This window comes from Trachurus trachurus (assembly GCF_905171665.1).
Source record: "Trachurus trachurus genome assembly, chromosome: 15".
Taxonomy (NCBI): Eukaryota; Metazoa; Chordata; class Actinopteri; order Carangiformes; family Carangidae; genus Trachurus; species Trachurus trachurus.
Genome location: NC_139906.1, coordinates 1,675,086 through 1,691,267, shown reverse-complemented (window position 1 = coordinate 1,691,267; position 16,182 = coordinate 1,675,086). Strand labels below are relative to the sequence as shown.

At 43.7% G+C, this 16,182-nt stretch overlaps 1 protein-coding gene across 4 annotated transcripts in view; it reads right to left on the bottom strand.

Moving 5' to 3' along the window:
- The window catches only part of pcgf5a (polycomb group ring finger 5a), a 28,263-nt gene extending 17,265 nt beyond the window's left edge, over positions 1 to 10,998 (bottom strand). For all 4 annotated transcript variants that reach the window (XM_083987788.1, XM_083987790.1, XM_083987789.1 and 1 more), the window contains exons 1-4: positions 10,721 to 10,998; positions 4,289 to 4,965; positions 2,798 to 2,894; positions 2,616 to 2,671 (exon numbers count right to left, since the gene is read on the bottom strand). In XM_083987788.1, coding sequence (XP_083843914.1) covers positions 2,616 to 2,671; positions 2,798 to 2,894; positions 4,289 to 4,409 — 274 coding nt within the window. In that variant the 5' untranslated portion in view covers positions 4,410 to 4,965; positions 10,721 to 10,998. The remainder of the gene's footprint in view (positions 1 to 2,615; positions 2,672 to 2,797; positions 2,895 to 4,288; positions 4,966 to 10,720) is intronic.
- Positions 10,999 to 16,182: the final 5,184 nt, after the last annotated feature.

The following is a 16,182-nucleotide window of genomic DNA, read 5'->3' as shown; positions in this document are numbered from 1 at the left end:
TGTTGCTCCAGATGAAGACCGGGCGGACTGTCGGCTGAGAGCTTCCTGGTTCAGCTCCGAGCAGCTCGAGCAGCTGGAGCAGCAGCGCGGGTGAGAGCAGAGCAGCTGCGCTGCATCTGCATGCAGAACTCGTTTGCAGAAGCCGAGTTATGATAAAAACTTCCAGATCATGAGCTGTCATGTGACTTTGATCGTCATCTATTTCAGTTCTCCTCCTCGTAGATTCCCCAAATTTACATATAATGTGTATTAAAGTGTCTATTTTCATAATATAAAAAAAAAGCAAAAAACGTAAAATTACGTTGTTGGCACTCAACGCATGGGAACGAAAAACGAGAAATTACGTGGTTGGCACTCAATGAGTTAAATGCCTTGTCAAGCCGGACGCTTATTTGTCCTCCTTTTTGGAGTTGCACCTAAATGCAACGCTGCATATCGTCCAGTGGTGTAAGACTTTCGGTAAAAAAAAAAAGATTGGTTAAGTTAAAAATGATTGGCTAAAAGCGGTGTCACTCAATTCTCTGATTTCTCAGATCAGATATCTGGTTGTTTTCTGAGTGTTTGTTGTGGTTGAAAGAATTGCCCCCATGGGTTAGCGTTGTGGCTATCACTAGCGCCGGGTAGCCATGGTGTAACTACGGTTTTAGTTAGTTTTTTTGTTTTGTTTTTTTAGTCGCGTTTTTTTGCTCCCTCCAACACTGGGTGACTATCAGGAAAACCATTTAGGGGTCAAAATGGCCGGAATTCTCCTTTAAGCTTGAGTGGCGTGGACATGGAGTTGGTCCATGTTCTTGTGTGTTGTTTGTGGGTTAACCACGCCTTAGTTTGTTTGTGTTTTTATACAACAGCTGAAAACAAAACCCTGGGGTCACTTTGCACTGAGCCTGGTTTCCAGGGTGTTGCCATGGAGGTGAGATGCTGTTGTTGGTGAAAACTATGGTGATTTACTCAGTGGTGGTTAACAACACCCCAGTTTATCTGTGTTTTAACCAACATCACACAACCTGAGCTCACCTCTTACTGAACCTGTTGTCATTAAGATGTTTTGATGTTCTTGGTGACCACTGGGGTGTCGCTCAGTGGTTAGCAACACCCTGAAAGTGCAGTGTTTTTGTTGCAGTGTGTTCAAAAACACCCTTCAACAGCTACAAACAAAACCCTCAGCTCTACTCAGCTATACCTGGAAATATCCAAGTATCCAAGAATCCGGGATCAAGTAACTGTACTGATGAGTTTTATTTTATTTGACCGGACCATGCCAACGCTGAGAGTGACACCTGACACTCACAGTCTCAGTTGGCTCTTCTTGAGGTGAAGGGTTGTAGGTACAGATGCTGCTGACAGCTGTATTTGTGGACATTTTGCAGATGGGTTTAAGAATCTGCACAAATAGTTGATGACATGCAAACATATATAGTCTGTGTAGAAAGGTTGCTGCTTTCCTGCTGTGTGTCTCTTTCTATAGTGCTAATAATTACTTTTTGCCATTGGGTATCAGAATATATTCCAATATGTTCAATAATGTCATGTTATCAGAGGGTGTGTGAGATTGCCTAACTTTATTCGAGTGTTAAAGGGTTTTCTATGGAGTTTTTCCACAGTGGATGTGAGGGTCTAAGGACAGAGGATGTTGTTACGATGCCATGTAAAGCCCTTTGAGACAAACTGTTTGTAAAAACGGGCTATACAAATAAAATTGCCTTGCCTTGCCAATTGTCTAACAAAATAAAACATTAAACACCAAAGTCAATCTTATTGAACATTATTTTTCAAACCAAATATTATAGTAGACCAGCTTTCTCAAGCAGTTTGTGATGCGTTTTCATTATTAAGATTTTTTGAATGTCTTTGGCATAATTCAAATCTAGCATTTTAATCTAGATTAACTACAGGATTGCAGTGAGATGAAAAATAAATATCTATGCCCAGCACTAGTTTTTGCCAACATCACACAACCTGAGTCCGGGTTATGTTGTCAAAGAGATGTTATGATGTTCTTGGTGACTACTATGCTGACGCTCAGTGGTTAGCAACATGCTAATTGTGCTGCCGTTGTACAACAGCTGCAAACAAAACAAACTTCAGCTCACTAATCCTCACTCAGTCTGGATTTTTTTTTAGGGTTTTTCCAAGAAGATGTTTTGATGTTCTTGGGTGTAGCTTGTGGGTCAGCGAAACACTGGTCTGTCTGTGTTTTCAGAAATATTATACAACAGCTAACAGCTAAACCCCCAACTTCTACCCACTAAGCCTGAACTGTGCTGCCAAGAAGCTGCTCCATGTTCTTGGGTGTTGCTTTGTGAGTTAACCACGCCTTAGTTTGTTTGTGTTTTTATTCAACAGATGAAAACAACAACCTGAGGTCACGTTGGACTGGTTTTCAGGAGGTGTGATGCTGTTGTTGGAGAAAACTAGGGTGTAGCTCAGTGGTTAGCATCGCGCCCTAGCAGTCCAGATGTTTTTATAAACATTACACAGCTAAATAATAGAAATATGCCACAGTGATGGATTATTTGGATGTTGTTTGGGTAATGTTGGGATTTGATTTTCACATGATTTGTCACATGGAAACTGAAGAAACAGATGAACGCGGCCGTCCATCTGGCAAAACTCACTTTCTCTGAGTCCCGGCACGAGCTTGAAAATGATCTCCTCCAGGGTGTTGTCCAACCTGAGCAGGAGGATGTGAGAAGAGAAGAGAAAGAGGCGATAAAGAGGTTGATAGGAAGTTAAACAGAGGATAGAAAGACAACCAAAGAAGGCATGAAGAAGGGAGGAAGCAGGAAGTAGATCCTACCTGAGCATCTCCAGTGGGTTGGTCTCGTGGACCTGAATCCCACATTTGGGACAGTCATTACTCTCCTCAAAGTGCTGCACGATGCAGCTCTTACAGACTGCAGAGGAACAACAGCAACACGTTAAATCAGTCTCTAACGTTACAGCGGCAGATCAAAAAAAGAAGAAAAGAGCTTCCTAGTTCCCTCAGAAAGGTTAGCTCCCTTTAGCACGTTAGCTTCCTCTATATGTTAGCTCCCTTTAGCACGTTAGCTGCCTTCCTCTGTATGTTGGCTCCCTTTAGCATGTTAGCTTCCTCTGTATGTTAGCTCCCTTTAGCATGTTAGCTTCCTCTATGTTAGCTCCCTTTAGCACGTTAGCTGCCTTCCTCTGTATGTTAGCTGTTAGTTGTCTGATGTGTGTTGTACTGATTATATTTTTATTGTCTATTTATTGTGGGCCATGTAGGCCATACAAACCACAACAACCTGCTGCTCAAAATGAATTGCCCCTTATGGGATTAATAAAGTTGTTTTGAATTTGAATTGAATTTGAATTAGCTCCCTTTAGCAGCTTCCTCTGTATGTTAGCTCCCTTTAGCACGTTAGCTTCCTTCTCTGTATGTTAGCTCCCTTAAGCACGTTAGCTTCCTCTAGCTCCATGGATGTATTATATTATCGGTTAGCTCCCTTTAGCACGATATAGCTTCCTCTGTATGTTAGCTCCCTTTAGCACATTAGCTTCCTCTTTATGTTAGCTCCCTTTATCACGTTAGCTTCCTCTGTATGTTAGCTCCTTTTAGCACATTAGCTGCCTTCCTCTGTATGTTAGCTCCCTTTAGCACGTTAGCTTCCTCTGTATGTTAGCTCCCTTCAGCACGTTAGCTGCCTTCCTCTGTATGTTAGCTCCCTTTAGCACGTTAGCTTCCTCTGTATGTTATCTCCGTTTAGTACGTTAGCTGCCTTCCTCTGTGTGTTAGCTCCCTTTATCACGTTAGCTTCCTCTGTATGTTAGCTCCTCGTGGCAGAGTTAGTTCACTGAAGTTAGTTAACTCCCTTTAGCATGTTAGCTTCCTCTGTATGTTAAGCTCCTCGTAGAGTAAATTCACTTAAGTTTGTTAACTCCCTTCAGGGCTGCTAGCCACTAGCTGTCTCTGATGCTAACAAGTGCTAGCACGTCTCTCTCTCTCTCTCAGCAGCAGTCAGAACCGCAAAGAAAAAGAAATACAGTCTGAGTGAAGCGCTGGAGCCGCGGATCGATTCCTGACCGTCACCGACAACTAAAGCCTCGACTGGTAACAAGTATGAGGACCGTTGTAGGGAGCTAGCTCGAGGCCGCTAACACCGTCTTCCCAGCTCCCCACAACGGCATAACAACATAACAGTTTTAATGTTTTAAATAGCTACAAACTGCAACGAACAAAACTCCAGACTCTACCTTTAAAGTCAAAACATTTGGTCAAACAGAACAGGACATGTGACAGTTGTGTGTCTGAGTGTGTTGTTTGACTCACAGGTGTGCAGGCACTCGGTGACCGTGGTCGGTTTAATCAGGTAACCTCGACACAGGTAACAGGTGATGAAATGGTTAAAGTCTCTCACCAGGTGCTTCCTTCCTGTAGCTGTGGCGGCCATGTTTGGAGTCTTTTTGTTTTTTGTTTTTTTAGCTACGCTGCAGCAGGAAACTGACCTGGAGTCAGAGTTACAGTTTGACACAGTCCATCCACAGCAGCGCGTGGAGGAAGGAAGGGGTTAATGAAGGTCCAGTCGGAGCGGTTGGTCCTACTGTGTGAAATCCTGCTCCATCGTCCACGCAAACGCTGTTCTCTGATCAGTTTCTAGTGGAGGAGCATCTCTCTCTCCTCACTCCATCCTCACGCCTCCATCTTTGTCCCATTGACGTGAAACAAACACACAATCACACGCACACAAACACGCACACAAACACGCACACCAGACCGGTCCAGTCTGACTCAACAACCGCACACGTTCCTTAAATTCCCAGAATTCCCGGAGAGTGAGGCGTCTGACTTCCCTCCCCGTCTCTGCCCAAGTGCCATGTTAAATCCATGAAGGGTTGAAGGTCGGCTGATGACTCGTGTCGTCACCACGGAGACGTCCAGGTGGTCCCGGTGGTCTTCATGGTCCCGCTGCAGCTCGGCCTCGGCCTTCACACTCACTGAGGACAAATCTGAGGAGGAGAAACACAGTTAGGTAAGGTTAGTGGTTAGTTTAGTCCGGTTCAACCGACCAACCAACCGCTCTCTGGTCTCAGTCCGATATCAAGTGAACTCTAGAGCGGTTTATTTCTGCACCAATCACAGGAAGCCACTGTTTTACGCATCATTTCATTCGTTCGCTAAAGGAGATGCATGGACTCTGCTGTTATGATGAGACGACTATTTTTTTTTACATGTTTGCGATTGTGAACTTAATAATCAATTAAAGCAGAAGTAAGCGATCCGGTCGTTTTGGCTAACTTCCTGTCAGCCGATGGAGGACCGCCCCTTTATGCCGTTCTCTCTCCTCATTGGATAAAGGTTGTAGGATACAAGGAAGTAGGCCTATACAATAAGTTTTCTCCTCGGCTCAGAGCAGAGCAGAGTGACTGACAGACCCGTGTTTCAGACCAAACACTCTATAGAAGTGATTGCTGTCGGAAGATACAACTGACTTATATTAACACAAATATTACTTCTGCTTTAATTAATTTGCTCGTATGGCAAAAGAAAAAAAAAAGTTGTGTTAGGCTCATTACTGCCTGTCGTCTTCTGTGATATGACCAACCTTATTAGGTATTATGCAGCCGTTCATATGCGTGGTGCGTTAAAGTCTGCTGATGTAAAGTCTGGATCGGCAACAACATGACAACAAGCCAGGATGTCATCTACTCACCTAAACTGTCTGACCACTAACCCAACGACATTTGCAGCCACACGACTTTTATTTACAGTTTTTGGCATTTGAGTTCGACCTTTGTGAACGCAAACGGGACCAATCGAAAAATTGCAATAGTCAGTACGTTTACATGACACTTGAAAAAACAAATTATTGCCTCAATCGGACTATAAGTGGACAACTGAAGTTCATGTAGCCTAAGAGTTCTCCAACTCCGATTAAGACACCCAGATGATGCAATTGGAAATAAATTTTCTTCTGCAAGTATTCGCCTTAATCGGACTGAAACTGGACGATGCATGTGCTCAGACGGCACAAAGTGGAGCAGAGAAGCCGCCCGAACCCAGCGAAGTAAAGAATTAAATAAAACAGCGTCAGCGCTGATTCAGTGCATTTCACACAGTACGACCAGCGAGAGGTTGTGTTTTATTTATTTTTAAAGAGGGAAACGAAGCCTGAACCGGCCCAGACCGACACGTCTGGTCGGGGACTGTAGTTGAGAATTTACTAAGTTTATTAAGTTGTTTATATTCAGTTTTTTACTGAGGGACAGAAAAGTCAACAGGACAGGACAGGATGGGGGGCCGCATACCGCCACCTGAGGAGGAGGACGACGTCTGTTATTCCATTTTCTCTGTTGCATGTAAACTGATGTCCGATTAGACGCCAGAATCTAATTTTGAGCCCAGCTGGATGAAGCTGTGTTCAACAACATGTCCAGTAGAACGCCTGATGTCCAAGAGGTGAAAGGTCAACTTCACTTCACTGGGACTTTTTTAACACAGATTTTCCAGAAACTGCTGCAGCTCCTGGTTGATCACATGATCTCATACATCACTTCTCTCTCCATAGGTTTCACTCTCTCTGTGGCTGAAGCTTTTATCGTTTTAGCTCCTTCAACCTCCAGACAAAACCAGAATGTGGTGTCCTGTGCTCTGGTCCGGTCCAGTCGATCAATAATCTGATCAGAGTCTCTGTCGTCTGAGTCGTCTCAGTCTCAGTGATGTGAAGACTGGTTTTCTGTGTCTTCAAACTCTGCATATGAACTCTACAAACTGTCTGAGTTTAAACTGATACAAAGAAAGAGTGTTTCTCAGTGAGATTAATTGATTCCTCCTCCCTGATATCGGCCCCAAACATCCCATAATACTCAGTCACAGTCAGTGATGTGGAGAAGAGGATGATTCTGATCTGTCTGCTGCTGTTTACAGACAAATACAGCTGCTGCAAAGACGGAAACATCTGGATTTCAGGAATAAAGTTTGTGTGGTGACAGAGGAGGAGGCTTCACTCCATCCTGACACCTCCTCCTCCTCCTCTTCCTCAACCTCCCCTTTTTCCTCCTCTTCCTCCTCCTCCTTCTTCTTCCCACTCTTCCTCCTTCTCCTCCTCTCTTTCCTTCCTCCTTCTCCTCCTCTTCCTCCCCTTCCTTCCTCCTTCTCCCTTTCCTTCCTCCTTCTCCTCCTCCTCCTCCTCTTCCTCCCCTTCCTTCCTCCTTCTCCTCCTCCCTTTCCTTCCTCCTTCTCCTCCTCTTCCTCCCCTTCCTTCCTCCTTCTCCTCCTCCTCCCTTTCCTTCCTCCTTCTTCTCCTCCCTTTCCTTCCTCCTTCTCCTCCTCTTCCTCCCCTTCCTTCCTCCTTCTCCTCCTCCCTTTCCTTCCTCCTTCTCCTCCTCCTCCCTTTCCTTCCTCCTTCTTCTCCTCCCTTTCCTTCCTCCTTCTCCTCCTCCTCTTCGTCCCTTTCCTTCCTCCTTCTCCTCCTCCTCTTCCTCCCTTTCCTTCCTCCTTCTCCTCCTCCTCTTCCTCCCTTTCCTTCCTCCTCCTCCTTCTTCCTCCTTCTCCTCTTCCTCCACCTCCCTTTTTCCTCCTCTTCCTCCTCCTCCTCCTTCCTTCTCTTCCTCCACCTCCTGATCTTTCACCTTTTCCTCTTTCACTTCCTCCTCTTCTTCCTCCACCTGCTCCTCTTAATCCTCAACCTCCCTTTTTTCCTCCTCTTCTTCCTACTCCTCCCTTCTCTTCCTCCATCTACTCTTCCTCTTCCTCCCCTTTTTCTCTTCCTCCTCCTCCTCTCCCTCCTCCTCCTCTCAGCTCCAGGTTGTAACAGTAACTTATGTCCCTATGTGAGATCTCCTCCTCCTCCTCCTCCTCCTCCTACTCCCAGTGAGCGTAGTGAACCAGCAGTGACTCCTCTAACTCCTCCTCCCTTCTTTCTCCTCCTCCTCTTCCTCATAACTCCTATGTGTGATCTCCTCCTCCCTTCTATCTCCTCCTCCTCCTCCTCCTCCTCCTCCTCCTCCTCCTCCTCCTCTTCCTCTTCCTCTTCCTCTTCCTCTTCCTCCTCCTCCTCCTCCTCCTCCCCGTCACCTCCCAGTGAGCGTAGTGAACCAGCAGTGACTCCTCCAGCTCTGGTCCAGCAGGTCTGACCTACATGCATCTGTCTCTGGATTTTACCGTTTTCTATGAATAGCTGTGAAACTCTCTCAGTCCCACTCGTCCCCATTCAATCCCCTCAGTGATGGATCTGAACCGCTGCTGCTGCTTCCCCGGCATCGAACCCACGATCAGGCTGGAGGCCGGGAACCTCTGCTCTGCTGTTACAACTCTGAAACATCTACAGTACTGACTGGAGGAGAGATCATCTATTATTCACCTAACCCTAACCATCACCTGCTTCATTATATAGTTCACAACACAACAAGAGAGGAGGAGCCTCTGAGCCTCTCTTCTGATTCATAGCGGTTTCACACGGCCACGGTTCTGGTTCTGGCACTGGTTCGGTTCGGAAGTCTCAGAACCTTGGTGCTTTCTGCCGAACCAGCAGCTTTCACACCAGTTAGTGGAACCAAGGTGGGAGGACGTCATTCACAGGCGGAAGTAAACACAGCAACGTCTCTTTCCGAAACAGCATACTACCGTACGACTTTATTAAGTTTTAATATTTGTTCATGTGGGAAAGTAACTGTTTAGATACCAAATCTACGGCCAGTTTATCCAAACGACGGCTGTTTAGAAGTTTGCTCCGATGTTTTTCGGAGAAGTGAAGCTCCACAGCGACCGGGACATCACAGAGGCAGCAGCCGGTCTGCAGAGCTGCTCGGCCGGCCAACCTCCGCCGTCATCCCGGGGGAGAAAACGATCACTAATTAACTTACCCGCAGGTTTTTAGAGGTTTACCACCGGCTGGTTAAATTATTTTTAGGAGATAAATGTTGGTCTCGTTGATGAAATCTAACAGCTGTATCGGTAGCATTAGTTAGTGTGAATGTAAAGTGAAGCTTCCTGTGTGTATTGGACAGAAGAGCTGCGCTGCCTCGGGGCTCTGGAGCCTACGGACAGAAACCACCACATTTAAGACATTCAAGAAAGAAATGTTTTACAATCAGTCTGCATTAATTATTTTTACTAAGCTACTGTATATAACATGGTTATGGTTTCCTGCTCGTTCTCCTTCCTGCTTTCCTGCTCGTCTTAAGTGACACGCCCACTGATGATTTCACAGTTCGCAAAGAAAATCCAACTATTTTTTGGTTCCGCTGCGAACCGACTTTTCAGGTTCCGAACCAATTATTTTTTCAGTCTGAACGCGCCGGAGCCCTGCCAGTGTGAAACCGCTATGAGAGAAACCAAATCCTGCAAAGTTGTTGTTGGATGGATGGTGGGTCCAGGTGGTGAGGGGGCGGGGCTTAGTTGTGACATCACAAAGTGACAGGAAGTCCTGACGGCTCATTTTAAGGCCCAGTTTCTGAATACAGGCTGTGTGCATTTCTCTGTGGACTGAGGCTTTGATACTTTCACAGTATTAATATAGAACCTAGAGCTGCTTTATAATCACACTACACATGGACATCTACCTTTATACTGTATGGAGCTTTAACACAAACATCTACCTTTATACTGTATGGAGCTTTAACACAAACATCTACCTTTATACTGTATGGAGCTTTAATACAAACATCTACCTTTATACTGTATGGAGCTTTAATACAAACATCTACCTTTATACTGTATGGAGCTTTAACACAAACATCTACCTTTATACTGTATGGAGCTTTAATACAAACATCTACCTTTATTTTGAAGGAGCTTCAATACAAACATGTGAATAGGCTATAAACTAAAGCCAAAACAGCTGTGACACAGTAACTATAGTTACAGTTACCAAGTTACAGAGTAAAACATCCTGTAGTGTATTCATAGTAATGGAAACAGGCTAATTTGACTCACTGTTTCAGAATCAGTTCTTAACTTACTAGTAGCCTATTGATTATTGATCAGCTCCTGACCTACATCCGGTTTGCTCCACTAGGATCATACACCTGTCTGTTTTTCCTTCTTTTCCTGCACTTTCCTCTCCCTCATTTCCTGATGACGTCACACATGCCCCGGGTGCGTGCACTAGGCTACGTTACGTCAGGTGTGTGGACGGTGGTTGAACACATGCATGTGTCTGTGTTGTGTGTAGCCTAGTATATGTGTAGTCTGTCTGTGTGTGTGTGTTGTTTTTTACTCACTGCATAAAAACAAACTCGTGTTGAGCGGAGATCCAAAACATGTCGCAGCTCAGAAATCCCAGAGTCACACACACACACACACTATAACACACACATACAGACACACACACAGGCGTGTTATTTACCCACACAGCCTATCTGCTTATCTCATCGTTAAGGCGCGTCACGGCTACGTCACCAGTGTCAAAACAACATCAATGGACGACGACGTGCGCGCACATTATTACACCGACACACGGCGACATAAGACGTGTTCAAAACGCGATACTATACTATAGCCTACACACACACACACACACACACACTGTACACACACACATACACACGTATACGCACATGCACGTATCGACAGTAAAAGTTGCACAGCTTTACGTCACGGAGAGGAGAGAGAGAGGAGGTCCAGGCGGCGGCGTCAAAGTTTGGCTCTAACGTAAAAACGCGGCGACGTCGGCGGCGGATGAATCTTCCTCCGCAGAAATAACAGCCTAAGAAATAAAATAAAAAAAATAAAAAATAAAAAACACACATTCCTCCTCCTCACCTCCTCCTCCTCTCGTCGGTCGACCTCCCCCGGGACTTATGGACGCCGCGGCCGGGGAGGAAGGTCCACCATGACACCGCTGGTTCGGTTTGGTTCCTCCTTCCTCCTTCGGTCTGAGTCTCAGTCTGAGTCGCTGCTCCGCGCACTAGTCTGGTCTCTGGAACACGGAACTGGTCTGATCGGATCTAGATCTGCCCCAGTCAGCCAGTCAGTCAGTCAGCCAGTCCCTCAGTCCGCCCAGCAGCAGCAGCAGCAGCAGCAGCAGCGGTGGGAGGGGATCGAGCCACCAGGCAGCAGAGCAGCAGCCAGGCTCAGGCTCAGGCTCAGGCTGCTGGGCGAGGAGGAAAACTGAAAGCAGTTGTGTAACTGAGTGACTATTGGCCTCTACAACACACACACAGAGAGAGACACACACACGCACACAGAGAGTCAGACAGAGCGCAGTGTCTGTTGTGTGTGTGGTGATGTGATGACACAGCAGCAGACATCTACACACATCACATGTATCCTGCCCTACAAAAAAAAAGAAAAGGCAAAGTGCAGTAACATTTCCAGAGTTATTGGGCTTTTTATTTTGCTGTGAAACCAAGGCAAAGTGCAGTCTATCTGCATTTTTTCTTCTTTTTTTTTTTTTGACCAATCAAAAGTGTGGCATATTATCTTCAATCTCTGAAGGCAAGGCAATTTTATTTGTATAGCCCGTTTTTACCACCAGTTTGTCTCAAAGAGCTTTACATGGCATCATAACAACATCCTCTGTCCTTAGACCCTCACATCCACTGAGGAAAAACTCCATGGAAAACCCTCGGAGAAAGCTCAGGGTGAGCAACAGAGGAGGGATCCCTCACCCAGGATGGACAGACGGGACAGAGATGTTGTTATAGACAAGAAAACAGTTTATACAGTAGCCTAGTTTATGACACAGAATGTGGGAAACATGGAAATGTTAACAAGAGTTGATGAAGGCAGGTAGAATTTGATATTGGTACTGCTAACATTTCCAGAGTTATTGGGCTTTTTATTTGCTGTTCATCCCCCCCCAAAAAAAGCACTGTGAAACCATGGCAAAGTGCATTCTATCTGCATTTTTTCTTTTTTTCTTTTACCAATCAAAAGTCTGGCATATTCTCTTCTCTGGTAGAATTTGATATTGGTATGGCTAAAATTTCCAGAGTTATTGGGCTTTTTATTTTGCTGTTCATCCAAAAAAAAAAAAAAAAAAAAAAGCACAGTGAAACCAAGGCAAAGTGCATTCTATCTGCATTTATTCTTTTTTTTTTTGACCAATCAAAAGTGTGGCATGTTCCCTTCAGTCTGGTAGAATTTGATATTGGTAGGCTACTGCTAAAATTTCCAGAGTTATTGGGCTTTTTATTTTGCTGTTCATCAAAAAAAAAAAAAAGCACTGTGAAACCAAGACAAAGTGCAATCTGCAAAGAGTATTGAACTCCCTACATGATGCCACCCCATTTCATACTTCCTCCATCTTTACCTTTTACTCTTCAGATATTGTTTCATCTAGTATATTAGTAATGGTTCAAAAATATTTTCAAGCTGTCAGTTTTAAACATATTTGAGTAAACTTCAGACTTTCAATTTCTTCATACTAATCTTCAACAATTCAAGTAATTTCCTACCTTTTAATACAGCCTCCTTCTTACATGTTTTAGTTTTACTCTTCAGATAGCCTATTGTTTCATCTTTTCAAGATTGCTTCAGCAATTTCTTCACTTAATTCAGCATTGTTTCAACAATTTATTCAGCTCATTCAGCTTCCAGCTTTCAGCATTCACCCGTATTTCCTTCAGAAAATGCATTCTGCCGTATCTGTAGCTAATACCAAGCCAAAGTGCAGTATCTGCCATAAAACTGTCAAAACTGTTCACAAAATATGCCATACAACGGTCAAAATTGGTCAGAAAGACAAACTACAAAATACATTTAATTCAGTCCACCATGATCTAATCCAGTGTTTGTCAACCTTGGGGTCGGGACCCCACGTGGGGTCGCCTGGAATTCAAATGGGGTCGCCTGAAATGTCTAGTAGGCTAATTGATAAAAAAAATTTACTGATAAAAATATTCTGTTAACTAATTATTATTCTTTTTAAATGTATGATTAAAAACACCACACACAATCTTAAACCACTGTATTCTATACTTTCACTTTCTCAACATTAAATCAAGTTGAAAATAAAATGCAGCATATAAAACTAGAAAATTTCCTCTGGGAAATTTTGATAGGGCCACGGGAGCTACGGCCGGGGGTGGCCATCTCTGTCAACATGGGAATCAAACCCACGATCTTAAGGTCAAGACAGAGCTGATCAGACACATGATCATCTTTCTATAAGCACTGATACTGAGGAGCTGTAACCACATTGAGTGTGTGTGTTTATAAACATGTTAACGAGCTCCAGGCGGATTGTTTATAAAGTTAACGAGCTCTGGCCTGAGGATCAGAGGTTACCACGGCAACTTGAGGTGGTTACCAATGACGATAGGGGCCCCCCAGGCTGAGTCCGACAGAAACGTGGAGAAAAAGAAGGATTTTCTGCCTCTGCATTCACATTTGGGCTTATTCTGACAAAACGGTAACTCCTATCAGAAAAAAACACAGACCATCATCGCTGTAAGGACTTCCTGAACGATTTGGTGTGATTTTGGTGTTTCTACAGTAAATATTTTGGAGACATTTGCGAGTTTAAAACGTTCTGCTTCTCTCAGAAAATCTTTGTATTGGAGTCAATGAGGAGCAGAGACAGACGTGGCCGCACTTAGAGGCTGATCATTCAAATTCTGTAAGTCTCTCTGATATTTTGAGCACATTGTGAGAGACAGAACAAGTTTGTCTACAAATGTGGAAAAAATCATGTGTGTAGAGTGTAAATTGTGTCCAGGAGGAGCGTGGAAAGAGAAAAAATCTGGAATTTTTCTGGCCTCTCTCCCACTCTAAGCGATGATGTCACGCGCTCTGACACGAACATTCCGTGCAATACACACCCATTAATCTCATAATTTCTTCAAAAATGATCATGGTCATTGAACAGTAATTGACACAAACTATATGACCTATCAAAACATAAATGAATACACCAGTGTCTACTGTTTAAAGTTAAAATGGGGTCTCTAGGTGAAAGTATGCCTGAGCAGTGGACAGTACGACCTCCTCCAATGGGAGCGCTGGTTCCTCTGACACAATATTCAGTTGTGTCTCATTCTCCAGCTGTGAGACAGAAACTATTTCAAGACACTGAATCATATTCATGATCAGCTTCTTCCCATGACTCAGTAACACACACACACACACACACACACTGATCTGATGCATATTTGTGTTTATTTGTCAGGTTGCTGGTTCTTCTGTTGGGCGACTTTTAGTGTTTTTAAACATGTTTTTTTCTGTTTAGTTTATTTGTGATTATTTATTATAGAGTAAGGTTTAGTTTATTCTTCTCACACTTCACCCAGTTAATTAATGTTTATGTCTCAAAGTGTCTTTATATTGTCTTAGGCTACGTTTACACAGAAACGATCTGAACAGAAAACGCAAAAGTGGCGTTGCGTTCTCACTTTTTATTTCGCGTTTAGACAAGCATTTTTGGGGAGGAAATCTGTGTGCATACAGTGACACAAAAGCCTGTGGAATTCAATGTTGTATGCACGCCAGGCGCCTAGGTGGCAGTGTGCAACACAACACACAACACCACCAAGTCCACACGCCTGTGTAAAACCCAGAACGTTTCCCTCTTCTTATTATTATTATTGTGGCAGGCTGTACGCCGGCCATCGTAACGCTGCCCTCTGTGCCCTCCACAGGTCGTAGCAATCAGAGCAGACTGTTGCGTTTTCACTCTTTACATGGAGACGCAACGTCGGAGCGTTCTTAAGATTTCCATTCTGGAGGGTGGTTTCACTTTTTTGTGTTTTCAAGCCCCCAAAACGCAGTCGCCGTCTAAACGAAAGGCACAAACGATGAAATATTTTACTGTTTTCATTCGCGAGCGTTGTCGTGTAAACAGTGCTTTAGTGGTTAAACAGAGGGATGTCTCACTCCTCTGCAGCTCTAGAACACACCTGTCGCTCTGGCATCCAGGTTCAGATACAGTTTGAAATATATATTTATTGTTTTAAGTATATTTTGGGGGCTTTTTTGCCTTTAATCGATTGTATAGTCGAGAGAGACAGGACATGGGGAGGCATAGAGAGGGGGAATGTTTGAAATATTTTAATATATATTAATTATTCATTTGTAGTGTAGTTCTGTCGTTGCACTACACATTATAATCAGAACTTTCTGCTTTAAGAAATTAGGTCTAATGTATCAGGACATATTATGATCAATAGCTGTGTCAAAATGTTTCAGTGGTGCAAGAATTCAGTAATATCAGAGATGGAGTCTGATGTGTCCCCATTCCCTCTCCTTACAGCTGAGGTCTGCTCTGCTCCAGGGAAACTTTCAGGGTCGAATAAAATGAAACAAATAAAAACATTTTAATCTCAGTGTCATATCTTTTTTTATTATTATTATTCATTTCATTTTATATTATTGTCTGTGTCAGACCTGTAGCTCCAGCGCTGACTCTGGTCCGGGGCCGGTGGAGGGAGGACAGAGTCTTTGTGACCTCACCCTGTGGGATACAACCTCTTGTTTTGGGAAGTGGAATGCATTACCATGGCAACGACTTTCCCAGTCTTTCTCTCTCTCTCACACACACACACACAATTGAGAGTGAAAACTCCAGAAATGAGGATTTTTGTCCTTCGACAGTTGAATAGAGTTGAAACTGTCGTCCCCAGAGGTCAAAGGTCATCTCCTGACTGTTTTCCTCCTGTAGACGACATCATAGAAACATATTGATGTGTATTTTGATGCTCCATAAACACAAAGAAACAAACTACAGGGGGTCAATCTTTGAAGGAGGTGAAGATGACTGTGGAAAAGAAATACAATCAAAAGTAAAACAGAACAACAAATAGTGACTTATAAAATGAAGAAATAAAATGAAGGAGTAAAACATATTTTTCTTCCTTAGCAAAGAATAATATAAGAGATAAACTCAACATAGCCTACAGTATAAAAGATGAGTTTGAGAGAACAGTGATTTAATCCACTAAATCACAGTTTAGTTCCTGAAAATGTTCAGATTTAATGACGGGTCGTTTTATGGCTCTCATTAGACCAATTAGTGGAGAGGATGAGGATTAGTGTCACTCTGGATTCAGATGAGAGAGGGTCGAGAGACCAGACTTTAACACAGAGAGAGAGAGAGAGAGAGAGAGAGAGAGAGAGAGAGAGAGAGAGAGAGAGAGAGAGAGAGAAGAAACTGTCTCTGTGTTTCTGAAACTGAAGCAACAACAAGAAGATTTATGGTAACATCCTAAATGTAACCTGGTTCTTCATTCAACTCATGATCTTTATGATAAACCAGTCACTGTAACTGTTTGGTGACGGGTCGGTTG